Raw genomic sequence first — 23,808 nt, 5'->3', positions numbered from 1 at the left:
ACCAGCAAGTGATATCTTGGGGTCTCAGGTGGGCTTTAGGGAGGGGTACACCCTCACATTTTGTTCAGAATCTTTTTTTTTTTTTTTGGCTGAGCCATAGAGCTTGTGGGATCTTAGTTCCCCAACCAGGGATCGAACCTGGACCCTTGTAGTAAAAGCACAGAGTCCTAATGACCAAACCTCTAGGGATTTCCCTTGTTTAGAATCTTAGGTGTCCCTTTTTTTCCCCTGGTGATAAAACCCTTGGCTTTTCATCAGATTTTCAACAATGCTTCATAATCCCTGGCCTAAATGTTTTGAGGGGAGGCATTTGAGGGTAGCCTAACCCTAGGACCCCAACATTGAGAGCTGAAGGGAAAGTAGGCCAGGAGCGGGAGATGGGGGTTGGGGCTTAACATCCCAGGGAGTCGGAGCCCAGGATTTCCCAGGATGGAGGAAGAGGGAAGGGTTCTAGGAGGGGAGGGGGTTGCGGGGGGTCTGTCTTAAAACATGGAAGTCTTGACCACTTTCTGGACCTCACCTTTCTTATCTTTCTCTTTCTCTTCCTTCCACAGATGAACTGGGTAAGTATCACAGGGCGGTCTAGGGGGGAGGCTAAAGAGTCCCAGGTGCTCACAGAGGGGGATCTTGACCTTCCTTGTTGGTGAGGAGGTCACGGTGTGACTTCTGGGACTGGTGGGGGATTTTAACAGTCATGTGCTCCCAGGGTACTTAGCAGCACTTGTGAAAATTCAGCATATGCCAGCTGCCTTTAATATTAGTTACTATTACTACGACTATTGTTCATTCCTTGAGTGTATGGAGCACGTGCTGCGGATTCAGCCCCAAACCAAAGCCTCTGCCCTCTTGGAGCTGATACTCCCGTGGCAGAGACCGAAGGAAAAGGAATAAAGAACAAAGTAATGTTAGATTGGGCTAAGGCTTGTGAAGGAAATAAACAGGAAGGAGCCTGGGGAAAATACATTAGATCAGGCCTTTCTGAAGAGGTGAACTGAGACTGGAAGGACGAGAAGGAGCCAGCATGGTTCAAATGGGGGGACCAGGCAGATGGAGGAACCAGTACAACACCCTGAAGAGGGCCGGGCTTGGTAGGTGCAACAGAAAAGAGACCAGAGCTTGGTGAGAGGGGGTAGTGGGAGGCAAGAGGCCCAAGACAGCCGGGGCCCTGTGGCCAAGGCCAGGGGTGTGGGTTTTAGTCTTGTTTTCCTGAGATGAAGGGAGTCTGGGGAGAGTTTTATATGGGGAAGGTGTTGACTGACTCTTAGGGAGATGGGAGCCACTGGAGGTTTCTGTGCACATGAGGACAGGGTCTGATATCAGATCCCTCAGGCCCATGGATGGAGGAGCCTGGTAGGCTACAGTCCATGGGGTCGCTAAGAGTCGGACACGGCTGAGCGACTTCACTTTCACTTTTCCCTTTCATGCACTGGAGAAGGAAATGGCAACCCACTCCAGTGTTCTTGCCTGGAGAGTCCCAGGGACGGCGGAGCCTGGTGGGCTGCCGTCTATGGGGTCGCACAGAGTCGGACACGACTGAAGCAACTTAGCAGCAGCAGCAGGCTATGTGTAGTAGACAGACTGGAATAGGGGAGGTGGGGACCAGGAGCAGTGAATCAAATGGAAAAGGATGGAGGGCGGCCCAGGGAGGAGGCAGCGGGGGTGGGAGAAGTGGTGGGATTATACATGTATATTCGAGGGAGAGGCAGGAGAGAGAGTTCCAGGTGGTGCTAGTGGTAAAGAAGATGCAGGAGATGCTAGAGACGCAGGTTTGATCCCTGGGTCAGGAAGATCCCCCGGAGGAGAAAGTGGCCACCCACTCCAGTATTCTTGCCTGGGAAATCCCATGGACAGAGGAGCCTGGCGGGCTATAGTCCATAGGGCCGCAAAGAGTTGGACATGACTGAAGCGACTTAGCACGTGCACACACACACACATGCAGGAGAAGTTCATGGACTGGACTGGACCTAGTGGATGTGGGATCCTGAGCCGCTGACAAATATGCCATCCTTCCAGCTTGATCACTGGATGGTGATGCTCCTTTCTGAGATGAAGCTTCAGCAGAGTGGCTGTTATTCTTGTTATTAAATGGGGCAAGATGGAGGCAGGGGTGCCTGTGACTTAATCTTACCTTGATCCAGGTGAGACGTGATGGAGGCATGGGTGCAGGAGCTGTTTCAGAGGTGAATGGACATGAGGGTGCAGGAGAAGGAGAAACTAGGCCAACCCCCAGGGCCTTAAGAACTGGGGATGCTGGGGGTCTATTTGCAAGAAGGAAGGCTGGGGCTTTTTTGTGTGTTCAGAGCTGAAGCCCCTACTCTGTGTGTGTGAAGCCCACAAGAAATCTGTCTTGAAGAAATGAATGGACGGGAAATGGAGAGGGTGGTAGAAGTCAGGATTAAACAAGCCTTTTCTTTTAACAATCAGCGTCACTCCCAGTTTTGGCTTCTCCCGCAGAGATCATCGACGAGTACATCAAGGAGAACGGCTTCGGCTTGGAGGGGGCGCCGCCCGGCCCGGGCGAGGGGCTGCCGCGCCTGGTATCTCGCGGGGCGGCCTCCCTGAGCACCGTCACCCTGGGCCCCGCGGCGCCCCCGCCCCCGGCCACGCCGCCGCCCTGGGGCTGCACCCTGGGCCGGCTGGTGCCCCCGGCCCCGGGCGCCGGGCCGCGGCCGCACCTGGTCATCACCGAGCAGCCCAAGCAGCGCGGCATGCGCTTCCGCTACGAGTGCGAGGGCCGCTCGGCCGGTAGCATCCTCGGGGAGAGCAGCACGGAAGCCAGCAAGACGCTGCCCGCCATCGAGGTGGGCGGAGGGGGATGGGCGCCAGGGGTGGGGGGCGGGGCGGGGACTCGCGATTGTCTTGCCCCCAGGAGTCACATGCGCGTATTTCTTTATTCGTGCATTTTTATGATGATGATTTTTTTTAATTTCATTTATTTATTGATTTTTGGCTGCACTGGGTCTTCGTTGCTGTGGGCTTTTCCTAGTTACCGAGTGTGGGGGCTACTCTCTAGCTGTGGTGTGGGCTTCTCATTGCGGTGGCCTCTCTTGTTGCAGAGCAGGGGCTCTAGGCCCTCGGACTCAGTTGCTCAACAGCATGTGGGATCTTTCCGGACCAGAGATTGAACCCCTGTCCCCTGCATTGGCAGGCAGATTCTTATCCACTGGGCCAAGGGAGAAGTCCCTATGGTGGTTATTATTATTGTTGTTGCTACTGTTGGAGTGGATGATACCACTGTTGCGTGTGTGTGTGTGTGTTAGTTGTGCTCAGTCATGTCCAACTCTGCGACCCCATGGACTGTAGCCCGCCAGGCTCCTCTGTCCATGGAATTCTCCAGGCAAGAATACTGGGGTGGGTTGCCATTTCCTTCTCCAGGTACCACTGTTACTTGGCATTAAATTTAAAGAATTTTCAAAGAAAGACCTTCTTCCTGGCAATATGACAGTATTGATCAAAATTATTATTGCTGTAAAGGCAGTGTAGCCTCTTGGTTCACTGTAAGAATCAGAGTGCTTGAGTTCGAATCCTGCTTCCACCATCTGCTAGCTGTGCTGCCTCGGGCAGGTTACTCAGTCTCTCTGTGCCTTCTCTACAAAAGGTGATAATAGGGACTTCTCTGGTGGTCCAGGGATTAGGACTCTGTGCTTTCATACCAGAGGGCCTGAGGCTCAATCCCTCATTGGGGAACTAGGATTCTGCAAACTGTGTGGCATGGCAAAAAAAAAGTAAAATAAAATTCCCAAACTTCTGGAAGCAGGATTGCCCATCAAAGGCAACTTGACAGCTGTTGCCAAGTTGCCCTCCTCGGGGGTTGCACCCATGACTGTCTCTCCCAGTGATGTCTGAGAGGCCTGGTGCCTCATGCCTCTCCAATACGGAGCCTTCTTGTATTTCTGGATCTTTGCTCAAGTGTCTGTGGACCCTGAATTGTGTTCTCACCATCCCACTAGCCCCGGATCCAGGCCCAGCTGCTCCCTGACCTCCAGCTTCCTCCCTGGTGACCAGCTCTCGGTCCCCTGCAGATTTCCCTCCCCTCTTGGGCGAAGCAGCCAGAGTGGCCGCTGGTGAATTACACATCTGCTCCTCTCCCCTGCTTAGAAGCCTCCTTTGTCTCCCGAGTGCCCTCAGGAGGAGGCCCAAGATCCTCCTGGGGAAGATCCTCCCCGGGGCCTCTTAAGACCTTTGCTTATTTCTTTTTTAAAAAAAGATTTATTTATTTATTTAACTGTGCTGGGTCTTAGCTGTAGCACATAGGATCTTCCATCTTAGTTGTGGCATGTCGGGTCTAGTTCCTTGACCAGGGATGGAACCCAGGCCTCCTGCATTGGGAACGTGGAGTCTTAGTCACTGGACCACCAGGGAAGTCCCTCTAAGATCTTTCCTGGTCCGGCTTCTGCTGCCCACTCCCACCCAGCCCCCTCACTCCCCACCATCCAGCCATCAGTCCTTCAATACTGCTGTTCCTCCTGCCTGAAGTGCTTTCCACCTGCAGCCTTCAGTTCAGCTCAGTTCAGTTGCTCAGTCATGTCCGACTCCTTGCCACCCCATGGACTGCAGCACGCCAGGCCTCCTTGTCCATCACCAACTCGTGGAGCTTACTCAAACTCATGTCCATTGAGTCAGTGATGCCATCCAACCATCTCATCCTTTGTCGTCCCCTTCTCCTCCCGCCTTCAATCTTTCCCAGCATCAGGGTCTTTTCAAATGAGTCAGTTCTTCGCATCAAGTGGCCAAAGTATTGGAGTTTCAGCTTCAACATCAGTCCTTCCAATGAATATTCAGGACTGATTTCCTTTAGGATGGACTGGTTGGATCTCCTTGCTTTCCAAGGGACTCTCAAGAGTCTTCTCCAACACCACAATTCAAAAGCATTGATTCTTTGGCACTCAGCTTTCTTTATAGTCCAACTCTCACATCCATACATACTACTAGAGAAACCATAGCTTTGACTAGATGGACCTTTGTTGGCCAAGTAATGTCTCTGCTTTTTAATACGCTGTCTAGGTTGGTCATAACTTTTCTTCCAAGAAGCAGGTGTGTCTTTTAATTTCATGGCTACAATCACCATCTGCAGTGATTTTGGAGCCCCCCAAAATAGTCTCTCACTGTTTCCACTATTTCCCCATCTATTTGCCATGAAGTGATGGGACCAGATGCCATGATCTTAGTTTTCTGAATGTTGAGTTTTAAGCCAACTTTTTCACTCTCCTCTTTCACTTTCATCAAGAGGCTCTTTAGTTCTTCACTTTCTGCCATAAGTGTGGTGTCATTTGCATATCTGAGGTTTTTGATATTTCTCCTGGCAATCTTGATTCCAGCTTGTGCTTCATCCAGCATTTCTCATGATATACTCTGCGTATAAGTTAAATAAGCAGGGTGACAATATACAGCCTTGACATACTCCTTTCCCGATTTGGAACCAGTCTGTTGTTCCATGTCCAGTTCTAAGTGTTGCTTCTTGACCTGCATACAGATTTCTCAGGAGGCAGGTCAAGTGGTCTAGTATTCCCATCTCTTTAAGAATTTTCCACAGTTTATTGTGATCTACACAGTCAAAGGTTTTGGCATAGTCAGTCACCCCCTATTAACTGTGAGGCCTCAGCCCACCTCAGGGTTGCCTTTTCTGATCCCTGTCCTGGTGCCAGCTTCCTCGTGTGAGATGTTTCTGTCTCCTCTCCCTCAATGCCTCTCTCTTTATTTAATTGGAGGATAATTGCTTTACAATGTTATGTTGGTTTTTGCTGTACAACAATGTGACTCAATCATAACTATATATATATCCCCTCCCTCTTGAGCCTCCCTCTCACCCTACCCTTGCCTCTCTCTTTATGTAGACATTTATAGAGGGCAATTTGAAAGTGAGTTGGAGATATGATACTTGACTCAAAATGTTTCTGCCTGTATCTCTCAAAAGCCATGACTTTTTTTTGCAAGGTAGGACCTGTATAATGACAACACTGTTATCACGTACTAGAAGTGTAATATTCATACAACGATATCTTCTAAGTCCATAGTCTGTTGATCCCACTGACCCAAGACATCCTTTATACTTTTTTTCCTTTGGTCCACTTGTTTAATATCCGGTCTAGTCCAGTCCTGCCTTTAGTTGTCAGGTCTAAATGTTTGTGTACCCTCTCAATTCATACATTCAAACCCTAACTCCAAAAGTTGGAGTAGGAAATGGCAACCCACTCCAGTATTCTTGCCTGGGAAAATCCCATGGACAGAGGAGCCTGGTGGGCCACAGTCCATGGGGTCCCAAAGAGTTGGACACGACTGAGCACACACAACTCTGAAGGTGATGGTAGTAGGAGGTGAGGCCTTTGAGATCAGTGCCCTTATAAATGAGGTCCCAGAGAACGCCCTCAGCCCTTCCCCCATCTGAGGACATGGTGACAGAGCCTGTGCCCAAAAGAGGCCTTCACCAGAACCCAGCCATGCTGGCACCTTGATCTTAGACTTCCAGCCTCCAGAATTCTCAAGAAATAAAGACAGGCATCTTCAGTGTCCTTTGAACTGGGTTTGTTCCTCAGGCTGCCTTTGCATTTTGGGATGGGGACATTTATGGAGGACAGAAAAGTTGTAATTTTTTGTTGTTTATTTGGCTACACTACATCTTAGTTGTGGCCCGAGGAATCTTCGATCTTCACTGCGGTGTGCAGGCTCTTTAGTTGCCTCTCAAGGGATTTTTTTAGCTATGGCACGTGGACTCTTAGTTGCAGCATGTGGGATCTAGTTCCCTGACCAGGGGTTGAACCTGGGCCCCCTGCATTGGGAAGTGCGGAGTCTAAGCCACTGAACCACCAGGGAAGGTGTTTTTTAGTATGTCCCACATTCTGGATTTTTGGCTGTTTCTAGGTTAGATCAGGTTATTAATTTTGGCAGGAATACCCCAGCAGTGAGGCTGTGGTCCTCTTAGAGTCTGACATCCTGGCACGTGGGGTGGCAGTTTAACCTAATATCTGATGCTGAATCGGATCCCATGGTTAAGGTGGTTTATTACTCAGCTCCAGCTGCCCTCACAAAATCCCACAGACTGGGTGCCTTAAACCACAGGAATTTATTGTCTCATGATTCTGGAGGCTGGAAGGCCAAAATTGAGCTGTCGGCAGGGTTGTTTCCTCTGAGGCCTCTCTCCTAGGCTTGCAGATGGCCGCCTTCTCTCTGTCCTCACTTGGTCTCTCCTTTTTGTCCACATTGGTGTCTCTGTGTGTGTCCAAATTACCTCTTCTTGTTCAGTCACTCAGTTGTGTCTGACTCTTTGCGACCCCTTGGACTGCAGCGTGCCAGGCTTCCTTGTCCTTCACCATCTCCTGGAGTTTGCTCAAACTCATGTCCATTGAGTCGGTGATGCCATCCAGCCATCTCATCCTCTGTCGTCCTCTTCTCCTCCTGCCCTCAATCTTTCCCAGCATCAGGGTCTTTCCCAGTGAGTCAGTTCTTCTCATCAGGTGGCCAAAATATTGGAGTTTCAGCTTCAGCATCAGTCCTTCCAATGAATATTCAGGACTGATTACCTCTTCTTGTAGAATGGCAACCCACTCCAGTATTCTTGCCTAGAAAATTCCATGAACAGAGGAGCCCAGCGGGCTACAGTCTACAGGGTTGCAAAGAGTCGGAGACAACTGAGCAACTTTTGCTTCGGAACATAAGGCTATGAGGCAGATTGGATTAGTCCCCACCGTAAGTGAAAGTGAAAGTATTAGTCACTCATTCGTGTCTGAGTCTTTGCGACCCTGTGGACTGTAGCCCGTCAGGCTCCTCTGTCCGTGGGATTTTCCAGGCAAGAATACTGGAGTGGGCTAGCCATTCCCCCCTCCAGGGGATCGTCCCAACCCAGGGATCCAACTTAGGTCCCCTGAATTGCATGCAGATTCTTTATCATCTGAGAAATCAGAGTAGTCCCCGCCCTAAGGGCTGATTTCTCTGAAGGCTATAAGGCTTCCCAGGTGGTGCTAGTGGTAAAGAATCCACCTGCCAGAGCAGGAGATGCAAGAGACTTGGGTTCCATCCCTGGGTCAGGAAGATCCCCTGGAGGAGAAAGTGGCAGCCCACTCCAATATTCTTGCCTGGGGGAAATCCCATGAACAGAGGAGCCTGGCGGGCTACAGTCCATGGGGTCACAAAACAGTCAGACACAACTAAGCACAGCATTGACAGGGTCTGTCTCCTTGGGGCTAGGGCTTCAACATATGAATTTTGGAAGCGTGCAGTTTAGCCCATAACAGGTAGTGACTCACTTCCTTGATGGTCCAGTGGGTTAAAACTGCATGCTTCCATTGCAGGGCACTGGTTCAATCGCTGGTCAGGGAACTGAGATCCCACAAGCTGCGTAGCGAGGGAAGAAAAAGCCACCAAAGTGATGAATAATTCTCAGTCTAAATGAAATCCAGTCCTCTCTCAATTAACATAGTCATTGCAGTTTTTGAAACTTCAGTGTATTTGAAAGTTATGGGAAAAAATGTGTGCGTGTGCGCTCAGCCGCTCAGTCATGTCTGACTCTTTGCAGCCCCATGGACTGTCACCCACCAGTCTCCTCTGTCCACGGAATTTTCCAGGCAAGAATATTGGAGCAGGTTGCATTTCCTATTCCAGGAGGTAACCTGACCTAGGGATCTCCTGCATTGGCAGGCAGATTCTTTACCATTGTGGCACCTGGGGAAAAGTGCTATATATGTAAAACAGAAGAAGGTTCTGGCTTCTGACTTTTTCAAACAGTCTTGTCACCAATGTGAATGCTGTCGGGATATTCAGAAGTCTTACAGGATTTGTGTGGGTCTGTCCTGGTACTGCAGGCTGGGTAGCATCTCTGGCGCTGTGTACTGCCTGCTGTGTCTCCATCACCAAAATTGTCACCAGTATCACAAACGCTCCCTAGAGGGCAGTACGGGCCCACTGAGACACACCTGTTCATTGTATTTTATAGGCACCAGCTTTACATGTTCACTTTCTCTGGTGGCTCAGCTGGTAAAGAATCTAACTGCAATGCAGGAGACCTGGGTTCGATCCCTGGGTTGGGAAGATCCCCTGGAGAAGGGAAAGGCTACCCACTCCAATATTCTGGCCTAGAGAATTCCACAGTCCATGGGGTCGCAAAGAGTTGGACATGACTGAGCAACTTTCACTTTTCACTTTACATGTTCATATCACACTTTAGAGGTTCTCTGATGCCAGCAGGGCCCTGCGAGAGACCCAGGAAAACCAAGTGGGTCTGGACCCCACCTCAAGGGGCTGGTATCTCTCTGCTGCCCCATGTGGCTGCTGAGGAGAATTCCAGCCTCAGTTGTCATAACTTCTTTTAAAAAAGGAGAACCTGGAAATCTGGAATAACATGATGTCTCATACCTTTTAAATGTGGGCTCCAAATTTTCCCCAACTTCTTTTTTTTTTTTGGCCATGCTTCACACAGAGTCGGACACGACTGAAGTGACTTAGCAGCAGCAGCAGCAGCAGCAGCACACAGCGGTCGGGACCTTAGTTCCCTGACCAGGGATCAAACCTGTGCCCTCTGCAGTGAAAGCGCAGTCTTAACCACTGAACATCAGGGAAGTTCCTTCCCCAACTTAAAAAAAATTTTTTTATTTTATTGAATTATAGTTGATTTACAATATCATGTTAATTTCTGCTGTACATCAGTGATTTAGTTATATATACATATGTATATATTTATACATATATTCTTTTCATTATGGTTTATCACAGGATATTGAATATAATTCCCTGTGCTATCCAGTAGGACCCTGTTGTTTATCCATCCTACATGTAATAGTTTGCATCTACTAATCCCATACTCTCAGTCCTTCCCTCCCCTACCCCACCCCAACTTTTTATTTTGAAAAAATATCTTTTAAATCTTTTTTCTAGGTTTCTTGTTTGTTTCTATTTTTGAGGTATAACTGATATACAAAAAACTATATATTTAATGTACACATTTTGATGAATTTAGAATGAAAACAATTGCAATCTCCAGAAAAATTAGAAAAATAGCACAACAAGCACCTGTGTACCCTTCACCCGCATTCATCAGTAGACCTCAATTTTACCTCAATTTGCTATATCTGACCCTCTTTCCATGCACACAAACATACATACACATGTGTAGTGCTCACACACACACAGATATGCACGTTGCTTTTTTTGCGGACCCGTTTGCAGATGAGTTGTAAATATCATGTTATTTCACCTGTAGATACTTCAGGGGGCATCTTCTAGAAATAAGCTCCTGCATGGCTATGACACTCATGACTATCCCTAGAAAAAATCTATAATATCCCATAATATCATCTAATAAACAGTCCATGCTGAAATTTCCAAATTGTTCCCCAATTTTTTTTTTTTTAAGATCTGTTGATTGATTGATTTTTGGCTATGCTGGGTCTTTGTTCTGCATGGGCTTTCTCTGTTTGCAGTGAGTGGGGGCTTCTCTTCATTGTGGTGCTGAGGCTTCTCCATCTGGCAGTTTCTTTTGTAGTGGAGCACAGGTTCTAGGCTTGAGGGCTTCGGTAGCTGTGGCGCACCAGCTCAGTAGCTGTGGCTCACTGGCTCTAGAGCACTGGCTCAGTAGTTGTGGTGCTTAGTTGCTCCGGGCTTAGTTGCTCCAGGCATGTAGGATCTTCCTGGACCAGGGATACAACCCATGTCCCCTGCATTGGCGGGTGGATTCTTAACCACAGGGAAGTCTCTCAAAATGTGTTTTATAATGATTTCTCTCGCCTCAATTTAGGGTCCTATGTTGCATTTGGTTGTGTCTCTGGAGTCTCTCTCCTCTATTTTTTTTGGAAATTGAGTTGCATTTGATCAAATATTAAGTGTGTAGCTCTAAGGATTTTGACATATGTATGTGTTATTTAACTACCAGCAGATCAAAATACATTTTTTGTTCTTTTTTAACCCCAAGTATGACACCTATCTTTTTTTTTTTTTTGGCTGCTCTGGGTTTTAGTTGTGGTGTGTGGGATTTAGTTCCTCGACCAGGGATCAAACCCAAGCCCCCTGTATTAGGAGCACAGTCTTGGCCACTGGACCACCAGGGAAGTCTTCACCCATCTTTTTATTGTCTTTCGTGACACAGATATGTTTGAATGGATGACCTGCCGTTAGGGCTTGTTTGACATTTCCTCATGATTAGATTCTGGGGTTGCACTTCTAGAGGGGCTGTCATAGAAGAGAGCCTTCTTTATGGTCCAACTCTCACATCCATACATGACTACTGGAAACATAGCTTTGACTAGACGGACCTTTGTCGGCAAACTGATGTCTTTGCTTTTTAATACACTATCTAGGTTCGTCATAGCTTTCCTCCCAAAGAGCAAGCATCTTTTAATTTCAAGGCTATAGTCACCATCCGCAGTGATTTTGGAGCCTAAGAAAATAAAAATCTGTCACTGTTTCCAACTTTTCCCCCTTCTATTTGCCATGAGGTGATGGAACCGGGTGCAATGATCTTAGTTTTTGGAATGTTGAGTTTTAAACCAGCTTTTTCGCTCTCCTCTTTCACCCTCATTAACAGGCTCTTTAGTTCCTCTTCTCTTTCTGACATTAGAGTGGCATCATCTCTGTGTCTGAGGTTGTTGATATTTCTCCTGGCAATCTTGATTCCAGCTTGTGATTCATCCCAACAGAGGATGCCTGTGCTCTGTTGGCCCCGCATTGTTGATACTGACCTTGATCACCTGGTTAAGGTGGTGTCTACCAGGCCTCCCCACTATGAGTATGTTATCTGTGGACCACACTTGGAAACCTTGTGTGCATCCATTTTTTTAAGTCGAGTGGCCAAAGAAAGTGTATCTGTGGGTCAGCTCTCATGATATGAGGTCCCCAGGTTGGAAGCTTTGGGTTTAGGATCTAAAAGAGGTCTTCAACGGACACACTTCCATTGTTGCGGGGGGAGGAGATACCAGAGGAAGCTTGGATGGGTGCAGGTGTCTGCGATGGGACCCCAAGAGCACCCATCTTCCTGCAGCTCCGGGACTGTGGAGGGCTACGGGAGGTGGAGGTGACCGCCTGCCTGGTGTGGAAGGACTGGCCTCACCGAGTTCATCCCCACAGCCTCGTGGGGAAAGACTGCACAGACGGTGTCTGCAGGGTGCGGCTCCGGCCTCATGTCAGCCCTCGGCACAGGTACCTGACCCCTGACCCTTTGCCCTTGGCCATGGAGATTTTGAGGGGCTGAGGATCACCCCAGAAAACCTTATGGCTGGGGCAGCTTAACCAGACTTTCTTCACTGCATTGCCTAGATGGGAAACCAAGGTCTGGGAACAGTGGAGGGTCTCATCTAGGCCTGGAACCCTGCTGCATGCACATTCACATGCATTATATTTATCCCCATTTTGTAGAGGAGGAAACCGAGGCTCAGAGAGGTGAAGGAGCCCAGATAGCCAATGGCAGAGCTGAGATTTGACCCCAGACCTGACTTAACTGCAAGGCCCATTCTTTCTTTCACTTTATAATTTATATGTTTTCAATTAAAAAATGTAAAAGGTTCAGAAAGGGTGTGCAATGAAATAAATTTCCTTCCATCTTTGGTCCCCTAGTCACTAGTGCTCCTTCTTGGAGGCAACTAAAGATAATGCTATGCCTATATATGTGTGTGTGTGTGTATATATATATATATATATATATATATATATATATATATTTGTCATTCCCTTATGAATGGTAGAGACATTTGCACCTTGTTTTTATGTTTTAGTACATCTGAGAGATAACTCCTATCAGTACATTTAGAACTGTCCTGTCCTTTTCATTGGCTGCATAGTATTCCAATGCATGGATGTTAACGATTAATTGAATATGTCCTTATTAATGGGCACTTATTCCAATCTCTTGTTGCTCTGTTACTATTATTCAATGAATTGTTTCATATATACCCTTCTCTAGGATAGATTCCTAGAAATGAAATTGTTGGCCCCACATCTGTGCATTTATATTTTTAGCAATTTATAAACTTAATCAAAATGTAAGTTCTGTGAGAGCAGAGATTTTATCTCTTTTGTTCCCTGCTGTATCCCCCTGTTCCCTGTGCCTAGCACAGTCCCTGGCACACAGTATGTGCTCAGAAAATCTTGGTGGAATGAATAAATACTGCCATGTTGTCTTCTAGTACATGATCACTCGGGTGATTTACAGTCCCTCCAGCAATGAGTGAGAGTGCCTGATTCTCTACAATATCACCTACAGAGGGTATTATCCAGCGTTTTGACCTTTGCTGTTTTGGAGAGTTTTTTTAAAACTTGATATCACATTTGAGTTTAATTGGCAGTTTTCTTTTTATAAATGAGGTCAACTGGTGCTTTCATGTGATAAAGATAAGGTGTGTTCCCAGGTTCTCTCAGGAATCCTCCATACCCCTAAGGGTTTGAGCCCCAGTCCCGTCCCAATGCTGGAACCCTGGGCCTGGGGGGGCTTCAGCCTTTAAGGGTGTGAGCCCTGCAGCAGCATCTACCAGAACTGTCTTGTGGGTCAGGGCTACACCTGCCCTCTCAGGAGTGCCTCCCTTCACCCCTTCCCCCACTCAGCTTTAACAACCTGGGCATCCAGTGTGTGAGGAAGAAGGAGATCGAGGCTGCCATCGAGCGGAAGATTCAGCTGGGTATCGACCCCTACAATGGTGAGTCCCTGTGCCTAGCTCAGCATCCCATCCTCCCAAACTCCTCACCCCTCCGCCACCCCATCCCCCCACCTTTTCCAGTATCCACCATTGCCCCAGCCCCGCCCCTTCCCTGTCCCCTATCCCCTTACTAGGGTCTCCACCACCCACACTCAGCCTTCCCATATCTCTCCCACAGCTGGGTCCCTGAAGAACCATCAGGAGGTGGACATGAATGTTGTGAGGATTTGCTTCCAGGCCTCATACAGGGACCAGCAAGGACAGATGCGCCGGATGGACCCTGTGCTCTCTGAGCCCGTCTATGACAAGAGTGAGTTGAGGGTGCTGTTTCATTAGGATAGTCTTTGGTCGCAAGTACTGGAAAGCCCCACACACAATGGGTGAACAAACAGGAATTCTTTTTTTTTTCCCTCAGTTATTAAGTCTGTTCCTATTGATTCAGCTGCTCAGCCATATCAGGGCACTGGTTCAGCAGCTCTGTGATTCTCGTGGCCTTTCCCTCATGGTCATGAGCTGGCTGCCACAGCTCCGGACATCATGTCTGTGTTCAAGACGGTGTGCAGTGTCAGCCTGTATGGTGTGCAGGCTGTACACTGCCCACCTCTAGAGGTCAGCGTTTACTAAGTAGCCTATGGAAATGGGGCCTTCTGGTGTTGTAGAAAGCACAATCAGTACAACTATACAATGCACCCCTTGGGAAGAGGCAGCATAAGTAATAATCTCCCTCTTATACAGAAAATAATACATTTCTCAGAATCACCCTGGTAGGCATCTGCTTATGTCTCATTGGCCAGAACTTAGCTCAATGGCCACGTTTAGTTGCAAAGGAATCTGAGAAAGCACGTATTTAGATTTTTCATCCTCTATAGAGGGGTACAGGCATAGAAGAGGAGATTAGGAATGGCTGTTAGATTTTTAGGCCACTTACAGTGACTGCCACAAGCATCAAAATGGGCAGGGAATATTAATTCAATCCAGGATTTTATGGATGCAAGAGATAGAATCCCATCTCACATAAGGAAAAAAAAAAAGAATGTTGGTTTCATTAACTAAAAATATCCAGAGGTAGCACAATGCTTCAGGTTTGGCTGTATCCAGGCTCTCAGTGATGTCATTAGGGATCTATTTCTTTCCATCTCTCAGTCATGCTTCCTTCATGTTAGAGTCACTCTTAGCAGGGCCCTCCCAGGCAGGGGCAAAATAACTGTACGAAGCTCTAGTCTTATGTCCTACCAGCCTGGAACTTTTCTTCCGCTCCTGAAGAGAGATTCTTTTACCCAATTTCATTTTTTTTTTCTTGCATGCAGGCTTTCTCTAATTGCGGTGAGTGGGGGCTACTCTTTATTGAGGTGCGTAGGCTCTAGGCACTTGGGCTTCAGTAAGTGTGGCAAGTGAGCTTAGTAGTAGCGGCTCAAAGGCTCTAGAGCTCAGGCTTAGTTGCCTGAATGTGGAATCTTCCCATACTAGGAATCGAACCTGTGTCCGCTGCATCAGCAGGCAGATTCTTATCCCCTGTACCACCAGGGAAGTCCTCTTACCCAATATTTTTGCTCCAAGTCCCAGGGCTGTCTCTCATTGGCCTAGTTTTATTCGCATCCTCCTCTTTGACCAATCAGCTGTGGCCAGGAGGAGGTGATGCTTTGATTGGCCAGGTCTAGGGCACATGGTCACCTCTTAGCTACCATTGGGCTTTGACCTATCCAATCCCCAGGACAGAGATGGGAGCTCGCTAGACCTCACTGAGGAGCACTCATAGATGTCCGTTAACCCCTCCGCCCTGGGCATCTTCTTTTTCCACCTGGACCACAGGTTCCAAAAATATCAGACACCCTGGCTTGTCCATTTCCCACCTCTTCACACCCCGAGTGGGCACCCGTGGGGTTCCTGGTAAGGATTTGATGACTGAATTCTTTTTTTTTCCTTTGTGTGTCTTCCTTTCCTCTTTCTCAGAGTCTACAAACACGTCAGAGCTACGGATTTGCCGAATCAACAAGGAGAGTGGGCCGTGCACGGGTGGCGAGGAGCTCTACCTACTGTGCGACAAGGTGCAGAAAGGTGAGGGGCCTGGGGCAGTGAGTGGGCAGAGTGGGGTCTGCTAGCTTGCAGAGAGTGAGACGGTGAGGAATAGCTGGTTAACCAGGGGAGCCGAGTAGAAAGGTCCAGAGCTCTGGTTTCAGATATTGCCCATTGATTCACTCACTCACTAAGACACCCACCCACACACCCACTCCTCATTCATGAACAGAGAAGGAGGCCTGTTTATACCTGCCAGCGTTCAGTGCTGGGCAGACCTTGGCATCAGGAACTTTGGGGAACTATTCTGGTATTAAAATGGTGGGGTTGTATAAATAAATGCTTTATGACAGTTGGGTCGGGGCTCCAGATGGAGAAAATGGAGGAGGTTTCCACTTGAGTCACGTCCATTCAAATGTCAAAACCCCTTTCTCACACAGGGTTTTAAAACTTTTATTATTTATTCATTTTTGGCTGCGCTGGGTCATTGTTGCTTCGCGTGGGCTTTCTCTAGTTGTGGCGAGCAGGGGCTACTCTTCATTGCAATGTGCAGGCTTCTCATTGCGGTGGCTTCTCGTTGCAGAGGACAGGCTCTAGGTGCGCACATGCTTCAGTAGTTGGAGCACGCGGGCTCAGTAGTTGCGCCGCTCAGGCTCTAGGGCACGGGCTCAGCAGTTGTGGCGCAAGGGCTTAGTTGCTCCGCAGCATGTGGGGTCTTCCCAGACCAGGGATCGAACTCATGTCCCCCTGCATTGGCAGGTGGATTCTTATCCATTGTGCCACCAGGGAAGTCTGGGTTTTTGTTTTTTTTTGAATGAGGAATTGATTATTGGGTGGCTCCTCTATACTGGCCTCTGTGCTAGGCAGTGCTGGGACATAGCAGTGACTGAGACACGTCTGGACTCTGCCCTCACAGGGCTCTCAGTTCAGTGAGAGGTAGGGAAAGAAATACAAATTATAAATGTGTGTAATGCTGATAGGGAAGAAGACACAGTACTGAGACTGAACAACAGGAAGACCAGACATGGTCCAGGCATCTGGGAAGGCTTCCTGGAGGAGATGGTATTTGAGCCGAGATCTGAGGAAGGCCAAGGAGATTCTTAGGAGCCTGGGAATTGGGGTTAGGGCAGAAAAACTGATCCTGCCCCAAGTGAATGATTCAAGGTAGATGTGAGTTCTATTCCATCATTGACTCACTGGCTGATCTTGGTCAGGTGACTTCACTACCCTGAGCTGGTTTCCTCAACCCCTAAAATGAGCTGGTATTAGGATGAGATGGGATCCCAAGTACCTAAGAGCTACATCACAAAGAGTTAGCATTTACTGAGGATTTTCTGAGTTCCATACCTGGAGCTAATATTTTGCATAATGCTTAATAAATCCATCATACTTAACAAGGATTGATCACTTATTATGTTAAGTCCTGTTCTAAGCCCTTTTATTGGAATGACTCATTTAATCTTCCTAACAACTCCTATGAGGTGAGTGCTATGACTTTCCCTCTTTAGAGTGATGACACTAGGCCCAGAAATACGAGTAACTTCCCCAAGTCCTAGGAGCTTGCTTGCCTGGATTCCCATCTTGGCTACACCACTTCTTAACCATGTGACCTTGGACAAGTGGCTTAATCTCCTGGTGCCTTTGCTTTCTCCTCAATATCATGAGCTTCCTAGAATTGTTGTTTGTCTTAGAGGTAATCTGTGTGTGTCCAACACATATAAAGCCTCAATATCTATACATATATATGGGCTTCCCAGGTAGTGCTAGTGGTAAAGAACCCGTCTGCCAATACAGGAGACACATGAGATGTGGGTTCGATCTCTGGGTTGGAAAGATCTCCTGGAGGAGGAAATGGCAACCCATTCCAGTATTCTTGCCTGGAGAATCCTATGGACAGAGGAGCCTGGTGTGCTACGATTCTTAGGAGTCAGACACGACTGAAGTGACTTAGCATGCGCGCACGCATAATTAGTTTTATTCTTAGAAATATTGGTGTTGATTTTGAGGGAGGCTGAGTGAGTTGGGTCTCTGGTGGACCAAGTGTCTTGGCTCAGCTGATGCCCCCACTTTCCTGCCAGAGGATATATCGGTGGTGTTCAGCAGAGCTTCCTGGGAAGGCCGGGCTGACTTCTCCCAGGCCGATGTGCACCGCCAGATTGCCATTGTGTTCAAGACACCACCCTACGAGGACCTGGAGATTGTTGAACCTGTGACAGTGAATGTCTTTCTGCAGCGGCTTACCGATGGGGTCTGCAGTGAGCCTCTGCCCTTCACCTACCTGCCTCGGGACCATGGTAACCACGGCAACCCAGGGTGACCCACTGCCCCAGAGACCAGGTCTTTGGCCTTGCTTGGGGTGACCAAAAGGGGAAAGGGGAAGAGGCAGAAGTAGAATGTGGGCTCTGAGTTGCACAGACTGGGGTTCAAATCCTGGTCTGCTTACTGGCTTATGTGACCTTGGCTTTTCCTAGTCTCAGACTCCTGTGCAAAATGGAAATAATAACAGTACCCATCTCTTGACATTTTGGGATTATTTAATGATTTCTCCTCTCAGCATAGCTGCTCATGCCTGGGCTTCTGCTGGGAACATAGTGGTACCAAAGACAGCCCCAGACCTGTGCTATGAGGCTCATCGTCCTATGGGGGTGGGAGGGGTGGGTGGAACAGATCCATTCCCATACAGTGACAGCAAGAGTCGGGCAGGGCTGGGACGGAATTGCGTACAGAATTCGGCTTGCAGAGTAGGGCAACTGACCAGCCTTAGAGTTCAGGGAGGGTTTCCTGAAAGAGGGGGCAGCTGACCTGAAGACAGGAGGGTGACTAAGCAGTTTTCCAGGGAAGCAATAAGAGTTGAGGAAGAGTGTTTTAAGCACCTGGAACAGCAACTGCAAAGGCCCTGAGGCAGATTTATGCCTGGGATGTTCCAGTGTGGTTAGAAGCGGATTTGGGTTTTATTCTAAGATATGGACATCTATATACATGGGTTGGGAAAAAGCCAGAATAACTCAACAACTTCCCAAACAGTTTCTATAATTAATTCTTATTTTTCATGGGTTATTTTGTATGCCTCTGGTATCTCCTGAACAGACAGCTACGGCGTGGACAAGAAGCGGAAACGGGGGCTGCCTGACGTCCTTGGGGAGCTGAATAGCTCTGGTGTGTCCCCTCTGCCCCTTTTGATGTCCCTCTCCAGGTCCCTGGGAGGGGTTGACTGACCCCACCGCCCGCCCACCCCCCTGCCCCCGGTTGGGGAGGAGGGGCTGGTGGGATCCAGGAGTCTTCATCTTTGCCTTCTTTCAGATCCCCATGGCATTGAGAGCAAACGACGGAGGAAAAAACCAGTCTTCCTGGATCAATTCCTGCCCAGCCATGGCTCAGGTGGGTGTTGGTTCAGAGCAAACCCCTGCCCTCGAGGTGGGCTGAGGGGCTGCTGCAGCCCTGCTTTTCTAGCCTCTTCAGGCCCCCCAAGAGCTCCTACATTGCCAGTGCCTCACCACTTAACCAGCAACATAAAGTGGCAAGAATAGTGGTTCTGGACACAGTCCAGAGGCTCTTATCTCCACTTGGCCATTTACATGCTATGTGACCTTCATCAAGTTGCTCTACCTCTCAGAGCCTCAGGGCTCCTCTGAAAAGTATCACCACATACCTACCTCATTGGCCTTTTAAATGTTACTGTTATTTATTTTTACAGACACTCTGAGCATAATTGCTTTGTGTGTGTTCACTTAATCTGTGCAGTCCCTCTGGGGGGTGAGGGGTGGGTGCTGTCATCTCCTCCCATGCCCCAGTCCCATTTTGCTGGTGAAAAACTTGAAGCCCAGAGAGGTGACATCTCTTGCCCAAGGTCACACAGCCAGTCTGTGGTGGAGCGGGGAGTTACACCTGGGCAAAAGTTTATTTATATTTACTTGTTAATTTATTTAAAATTTTAATTTTAATTATTAGGCTGCAATAGGTCTTAGTTGCAGCATGTGGAATCTTCGATCTTCTCTGTGGCACATGGGATCTTTAGTTGCAGCATGCGAACTCTCAGTTGCAGCATGTGGGATCTATTTCCCTGACCAGGGATCAAACCCAGGGCCTCTGCATTGGGAGCATGGAGTCTTAGCCACTGGACCACCACCCATGGGCATAGGTTTAGATTAGTGATGATACATGTGAAACCAGTGGTAGGGAGTAGATGATGGATAAATGGAGGTGGTGTCAGAGCTAGCCAGCCTTGAATTCAGTCACCCTCTGACCTCTTCTACCACGGCCTTCATCTCAACTCACACGCCAGCCTCCAGATCCCATGAACTGTAACCCTGTCTGGGTGCTATCCAAAGCCTCCCCACTCGCTGACCGCTCGCTGACTGCTAGCTCTGAGAACGCTGTCCCCAGCACCCCAGCTACCCCAGGAGCCCAGCTCCCAGCCAGCTCCCAACCAGAGTCTGCTGGAGTTGTCAATCACAGCCAATCTCACCCGAAGGTTTCAAGTGTCATCTGTTGTCCCCCCCAACACCCTCTAACCAATGCCCAAGACCTTTGCTCCTAGAAACCCCCAGTGCTAGTCCATTTCATCAACCTTCGACCCTGAATCCCTGAAGTCCCTCATCATTAACCACTTAGTAATTCTTTCACCTGCTCCATCACCCCAATTTCCCAGGATCTAAAGTTCCCCTCTCTCATTCCTGTGGCAAAGCTGCCCTGGCACTAGAGTGGAATGGTTAGGAGGCTGGCCTCTGCAATCAGACTGGGTTTGAATTCAAGGCCACAATTTAGCCACTGTGTGATCTTTTTTTAAAAAAATATTTATGGCTGCATCAGGTCTTAGTTGCAGCATGTGGGATCTTTCTGTGTGTTATGTGGGCTGTTCGTTGAAGTACAAGGTCTTCTCTCTAGCTGTGGTGTGGGGGTTCTAGAAACGTATTTGTGGTGCATGGGCTTAGTTGCCCCGAGGCATGGGAGATCTTAGTTCCTGAACTAGGGATCAAACCTGTGTCCCCTGAATTAGAAGGTGGATTCTTAACCACTGCACTGGGAAGTCCCTGTGCAACCTCACTGGGCCTCAGTTTACTTAACTTGCAGATGGAGATCTTCCTTCTTGGTGTTCCTTCCAGAATTTAGTGAGGCCACAATGCACAGTTATTTAGTGTGCATTGGTGCCCAGGAGATGTTAGGAACTTGCCAGAAACCAGGAATGCCACCTGCATTTGTTATGATCATGTTTAACTGCATTCACAGCAAAACCCCAAATAACAGGAGCTTCAGTAGGATAGGACATTATTTCTCCTCTCACACAAACACAGTCCAGGGGTGGGTGGTCCACAGATGGTTTGGTGGCTGCGTGATCATCGGAGACCCAAGCTTCTGCCATTTTCAGCTCATCATTTCCACCTCATGGTGCAGAATGGCTGTTGCAGCTCCAGCCATCATGCCCAAATTTCAGCCAGCAGCACTTGGTCACATGTCCACATCAAGCTACAAGGGAAGCTGGGAAATAGAGTTCCAGCGGCACTGTGACTCCTTCTAAAATAAGTGTAGTCAGTCTTTGCTGGTGAGGTTTGTCTTGTCTCAAAAAGACTTCCACAATAACACTTACCATTTTACCTTGCAATTTTGGGACTTGATATTTCTCCTTGGGTCTCTCATGCTGTGGAGATTTCACCTTTTGGGTTGTCTTTATATGCTGGGGGGCTTTGAAGAATCCTTTTCTTCCTCATTCTTGAGGAAAACTCACTAGCATTATAGGAGCACAGTTTCAACCCTGGTTCCACAACTCACCTGTGGACTGCAAGTTATTTTGCCTGTTTGCTTATTAAATAAGAATGATTCTTAGTTTTTTGAGGAACTCCCAAACTGTTTTCCACACACCAATTTACCCTCCCACCAACAATGTATGAGGGTTCTCTTTTCTCTACATCCTCACCAGCATTTGTTATTTATCTCTTTTTGATGACAGCCATTCTGACAGGTGTGAGGTGATACTTCATTGTGGTTTTTATTTGCATTTCTCTGATGATTAACCATGTTGAGCATCTTTTCATGTGACTGTTGGCCAACTGCATGTCTTCCTTAGAAAAATGTCTATTCAGTTGTTCTGCTCATTTTTTTAGTTGGGGTATTTGTTTATTTAATATCATATGAGCTGTTTTTATTTTGGACATTAACCCTGTATTGGTCGTATCATTTGCAAATACCATTTGACCCAGCAATTCCACTCCTGAGTGTATATCCAAAACAAAAAAACAAAATCAAAACACTAATTTGAAAAGAGACATGTACCCCAATGTTCATAGCACCATTGTATACAATAGCCAAGAAATGGAAGTAACCTATGTGTCCTTCAATAAATGAATGGATAAAGAAGATGTGGTGTATATATATACAATGGATTACTACTGCTGCTTAGTCTCTTCAGTCGTGTCCGTCTGTATATGGCCCTATGGAGTGCAGCCTGCCAGGCTCCTCTGTCCATGGGATTCTCTGGGCAAGATTACTGGAGTGGGTTGCCATGCCCTCCTCACAATGTATTATTACTCAGTCATTAAAAAAAACTGTAATTTGCAACAACATGGATAGACTTGGAGAGTATTATGCTTAGTGACAGAGAAAGACAAATACTGTATGATTTAACTTATATGTGAAGTCATAAAAAAAAAGTAAATATAACAAAAAAGAAATACTGACAGATATAGAGAACAAACTAGTGGCTATCAGTGGGAAGAGGGGAGGGGAAGGGGAAATATAGGGATGGGGATTAAAAGGTACAAATTACAATGTATAAAATAAAATCAGCAACAGGGAGAGGGAATACAGCACAGGGAAAATAGCCAATATTTTATAACAACTATAAGCAGAGTATGGGCTTCCCTGGTGGCGTGGATGGTAAAGAATCCACCTGCAATGCAAGAGACCTGGGTTCAATCCCTGGGTTGGGAAGATCCCTTGGAGAAGGGAATAGCAACAAACTCTAGTATTCTTGCCTGGAGAATCCCATGGACAGAGGAACCTGGTGGGCTACAGTCCATGAGGTCGCCAAGAGTCAGACACGACTGAATGATTAAGCACCCACACATAAGTGGAGTATAACCTTAAAAAATTGTGAATCACTATGTTGTACACCTGAAATGTGTAATACTGTTCATCAACTATACCTCAAAAAAAATATTGGAAATTAAAAAAGAGAGAGAATGGTGATAGTCCCTACTCAGAGTTCTCCCTGGCGTTGTAGGAAGGAAGCCACATGATAAAGTATTTAGCCACAGACCCGGCATTTGACCTGGCGGGAGGTCGACCCTAAAAGCCCACCATGCTTCCTTCTTTCTCCTCATCCCTGCAGGACCGTACCTCCCGCCGTCAGTGCTGCTACCGGACGCAGACTTCTTCCCGGGCACCGTATCCCTCCCCAGCCTGGAACCCCCCGGCGGGCCGGACCTCCTGGACGACGGCTTTCCCTACGACCCCGCTGCCCCCACGCTCTTGACCATGCTGGACATGTTGCCCCCAGCGCCACAACTCACCAGCGCTGTCGCGGGCAACGGCGGTGCAGGGGCTGCGGTCGGGGAGCCCCCCGGCCCCGAGCCGCTGACTCTGGACTCGTACCAAGCCCCGGGCCCCGGGGACGGAGGCACTGCCAGCCTCGTGGGCAGCAACATGTTCCCCAATCAGTACCGTGAGGCCGGCTTTGGGGGTGGCCTCCTGTCCCCGGGCCCTGAGGCCACGTAGCCCCGCGGCGCTGGAGGAGAGGCGCTGGGTGGGGAGGGAGGTGGCCTTCCAATCAGGATACCCAGCACCCCCATCCCCTGGGGCGGCCCTTGGTCAGTCTTCCGACGTCCTCGTCCTTCTGAATCGGACATCTTCAGCGCTGGGGAGAAACTCCGTAGCACCGGTTTCTCCTGAGCTGATTTTACAAATGAGAAAACTGAGTCTGGAGAGGAAAGGGGCCTTGGCTCTCAAGCACTAGCTTGTTAAAGCTGCTGTCTCAGCCCCCACAAGCAGGGGCACCTTCTCCAGGGGGATTCTGTTGTGTATATATGGGAGGAGGGTGCAGATCCCCCATCCTCCTTCCCCAAGCTTGAAGGTGGGGGAGGGTAAGTTGTTTGTTCAGAGTCTTCCTAATAAAGATGAGCTTTTGATCCCTGGGGGTCTCGTCTCTTCGCTAGAGAAACACTCCCCGCCCTTAAGTACAAAGTCTCCAGGC

At 48.3% G+C, this 23,808-nt stretch overlaps 1 protein-coding gene across 1 annotated transcript in view; it reads left to right on the top strand.

The window, feature by feature from the left end:
* RELB (RELB proto-oncogene, NF-kB subunit) overlaps nucleotides 1-23,743 on the top strand; it is a 28,875-nt gene extending 5,132 nt beyond the window's left edge. The window contains exons 4-12 of the mRNA XM_081507628.1: nucleotides 2,455-2,801; nucleotides 11,963-12,120; nucleotides 13,519-13,610; nucleotides 13,789-13,920; nucleotides 15,561-15,665; nucleotides 17,702-17,917; nucleotides 18,711-18,779; nucleotides 18,924-19,001; nucleotides 22,948-23,743. Of these exons, the coding sequence (XP_081363754.1) occupies nucleotides 2,455-2,801; nucleotides 11,963-12,120; nucleotides 13,519-13,610; nucleotides 13,789-13,920; nucleotides 15,561-15,665; nucleotides 17,702-17,917; nucleotides 18,711-18,779; nucleotides 18,924-19,001; nucleotides 22,948-23,333 (1,583 nt within the window). The 3' untranslated portion in view covers nucleotides 23,334-23,743. The remainder of the gene's footprint in view (nucleotides 1-2,454; nucleotides 2,802-11,962; nucleotides 12,121-13,518; nucleotides 13,611-13,788; nucleotides 13,921-15,560; nucleotides 15,666-17,701; nucleotides 17,918-18,710; nucleotides 18,780-18,923; nucleotides 19,002-22,947) is intronic.
* Nucleotides 23,744-23,808: the final 65 nt, after the last annotated feature.

The sequence above is a fragment of the Giraffa tippelskirchi genome, chromosome 7 (assembly GCF_054371585.1).
Source record: "Giraffa tippelskirchi isolate mGirTip1 chromosome 7, T2T-mGirTip1v1.2.pri, whole genome shotgun sequence".
In the NCBI taxonomy this organism is placed as follows: domain Eukaryota; kingdom Metazoa; phylum Chordata; class Mammalia; order Artiodactyla; family Giraffidae; genus Giraffa; species Giraffa tippelskirchi.
This window is presented reverse-complemented; position numbering and strand designations above follow the sequence as displayed.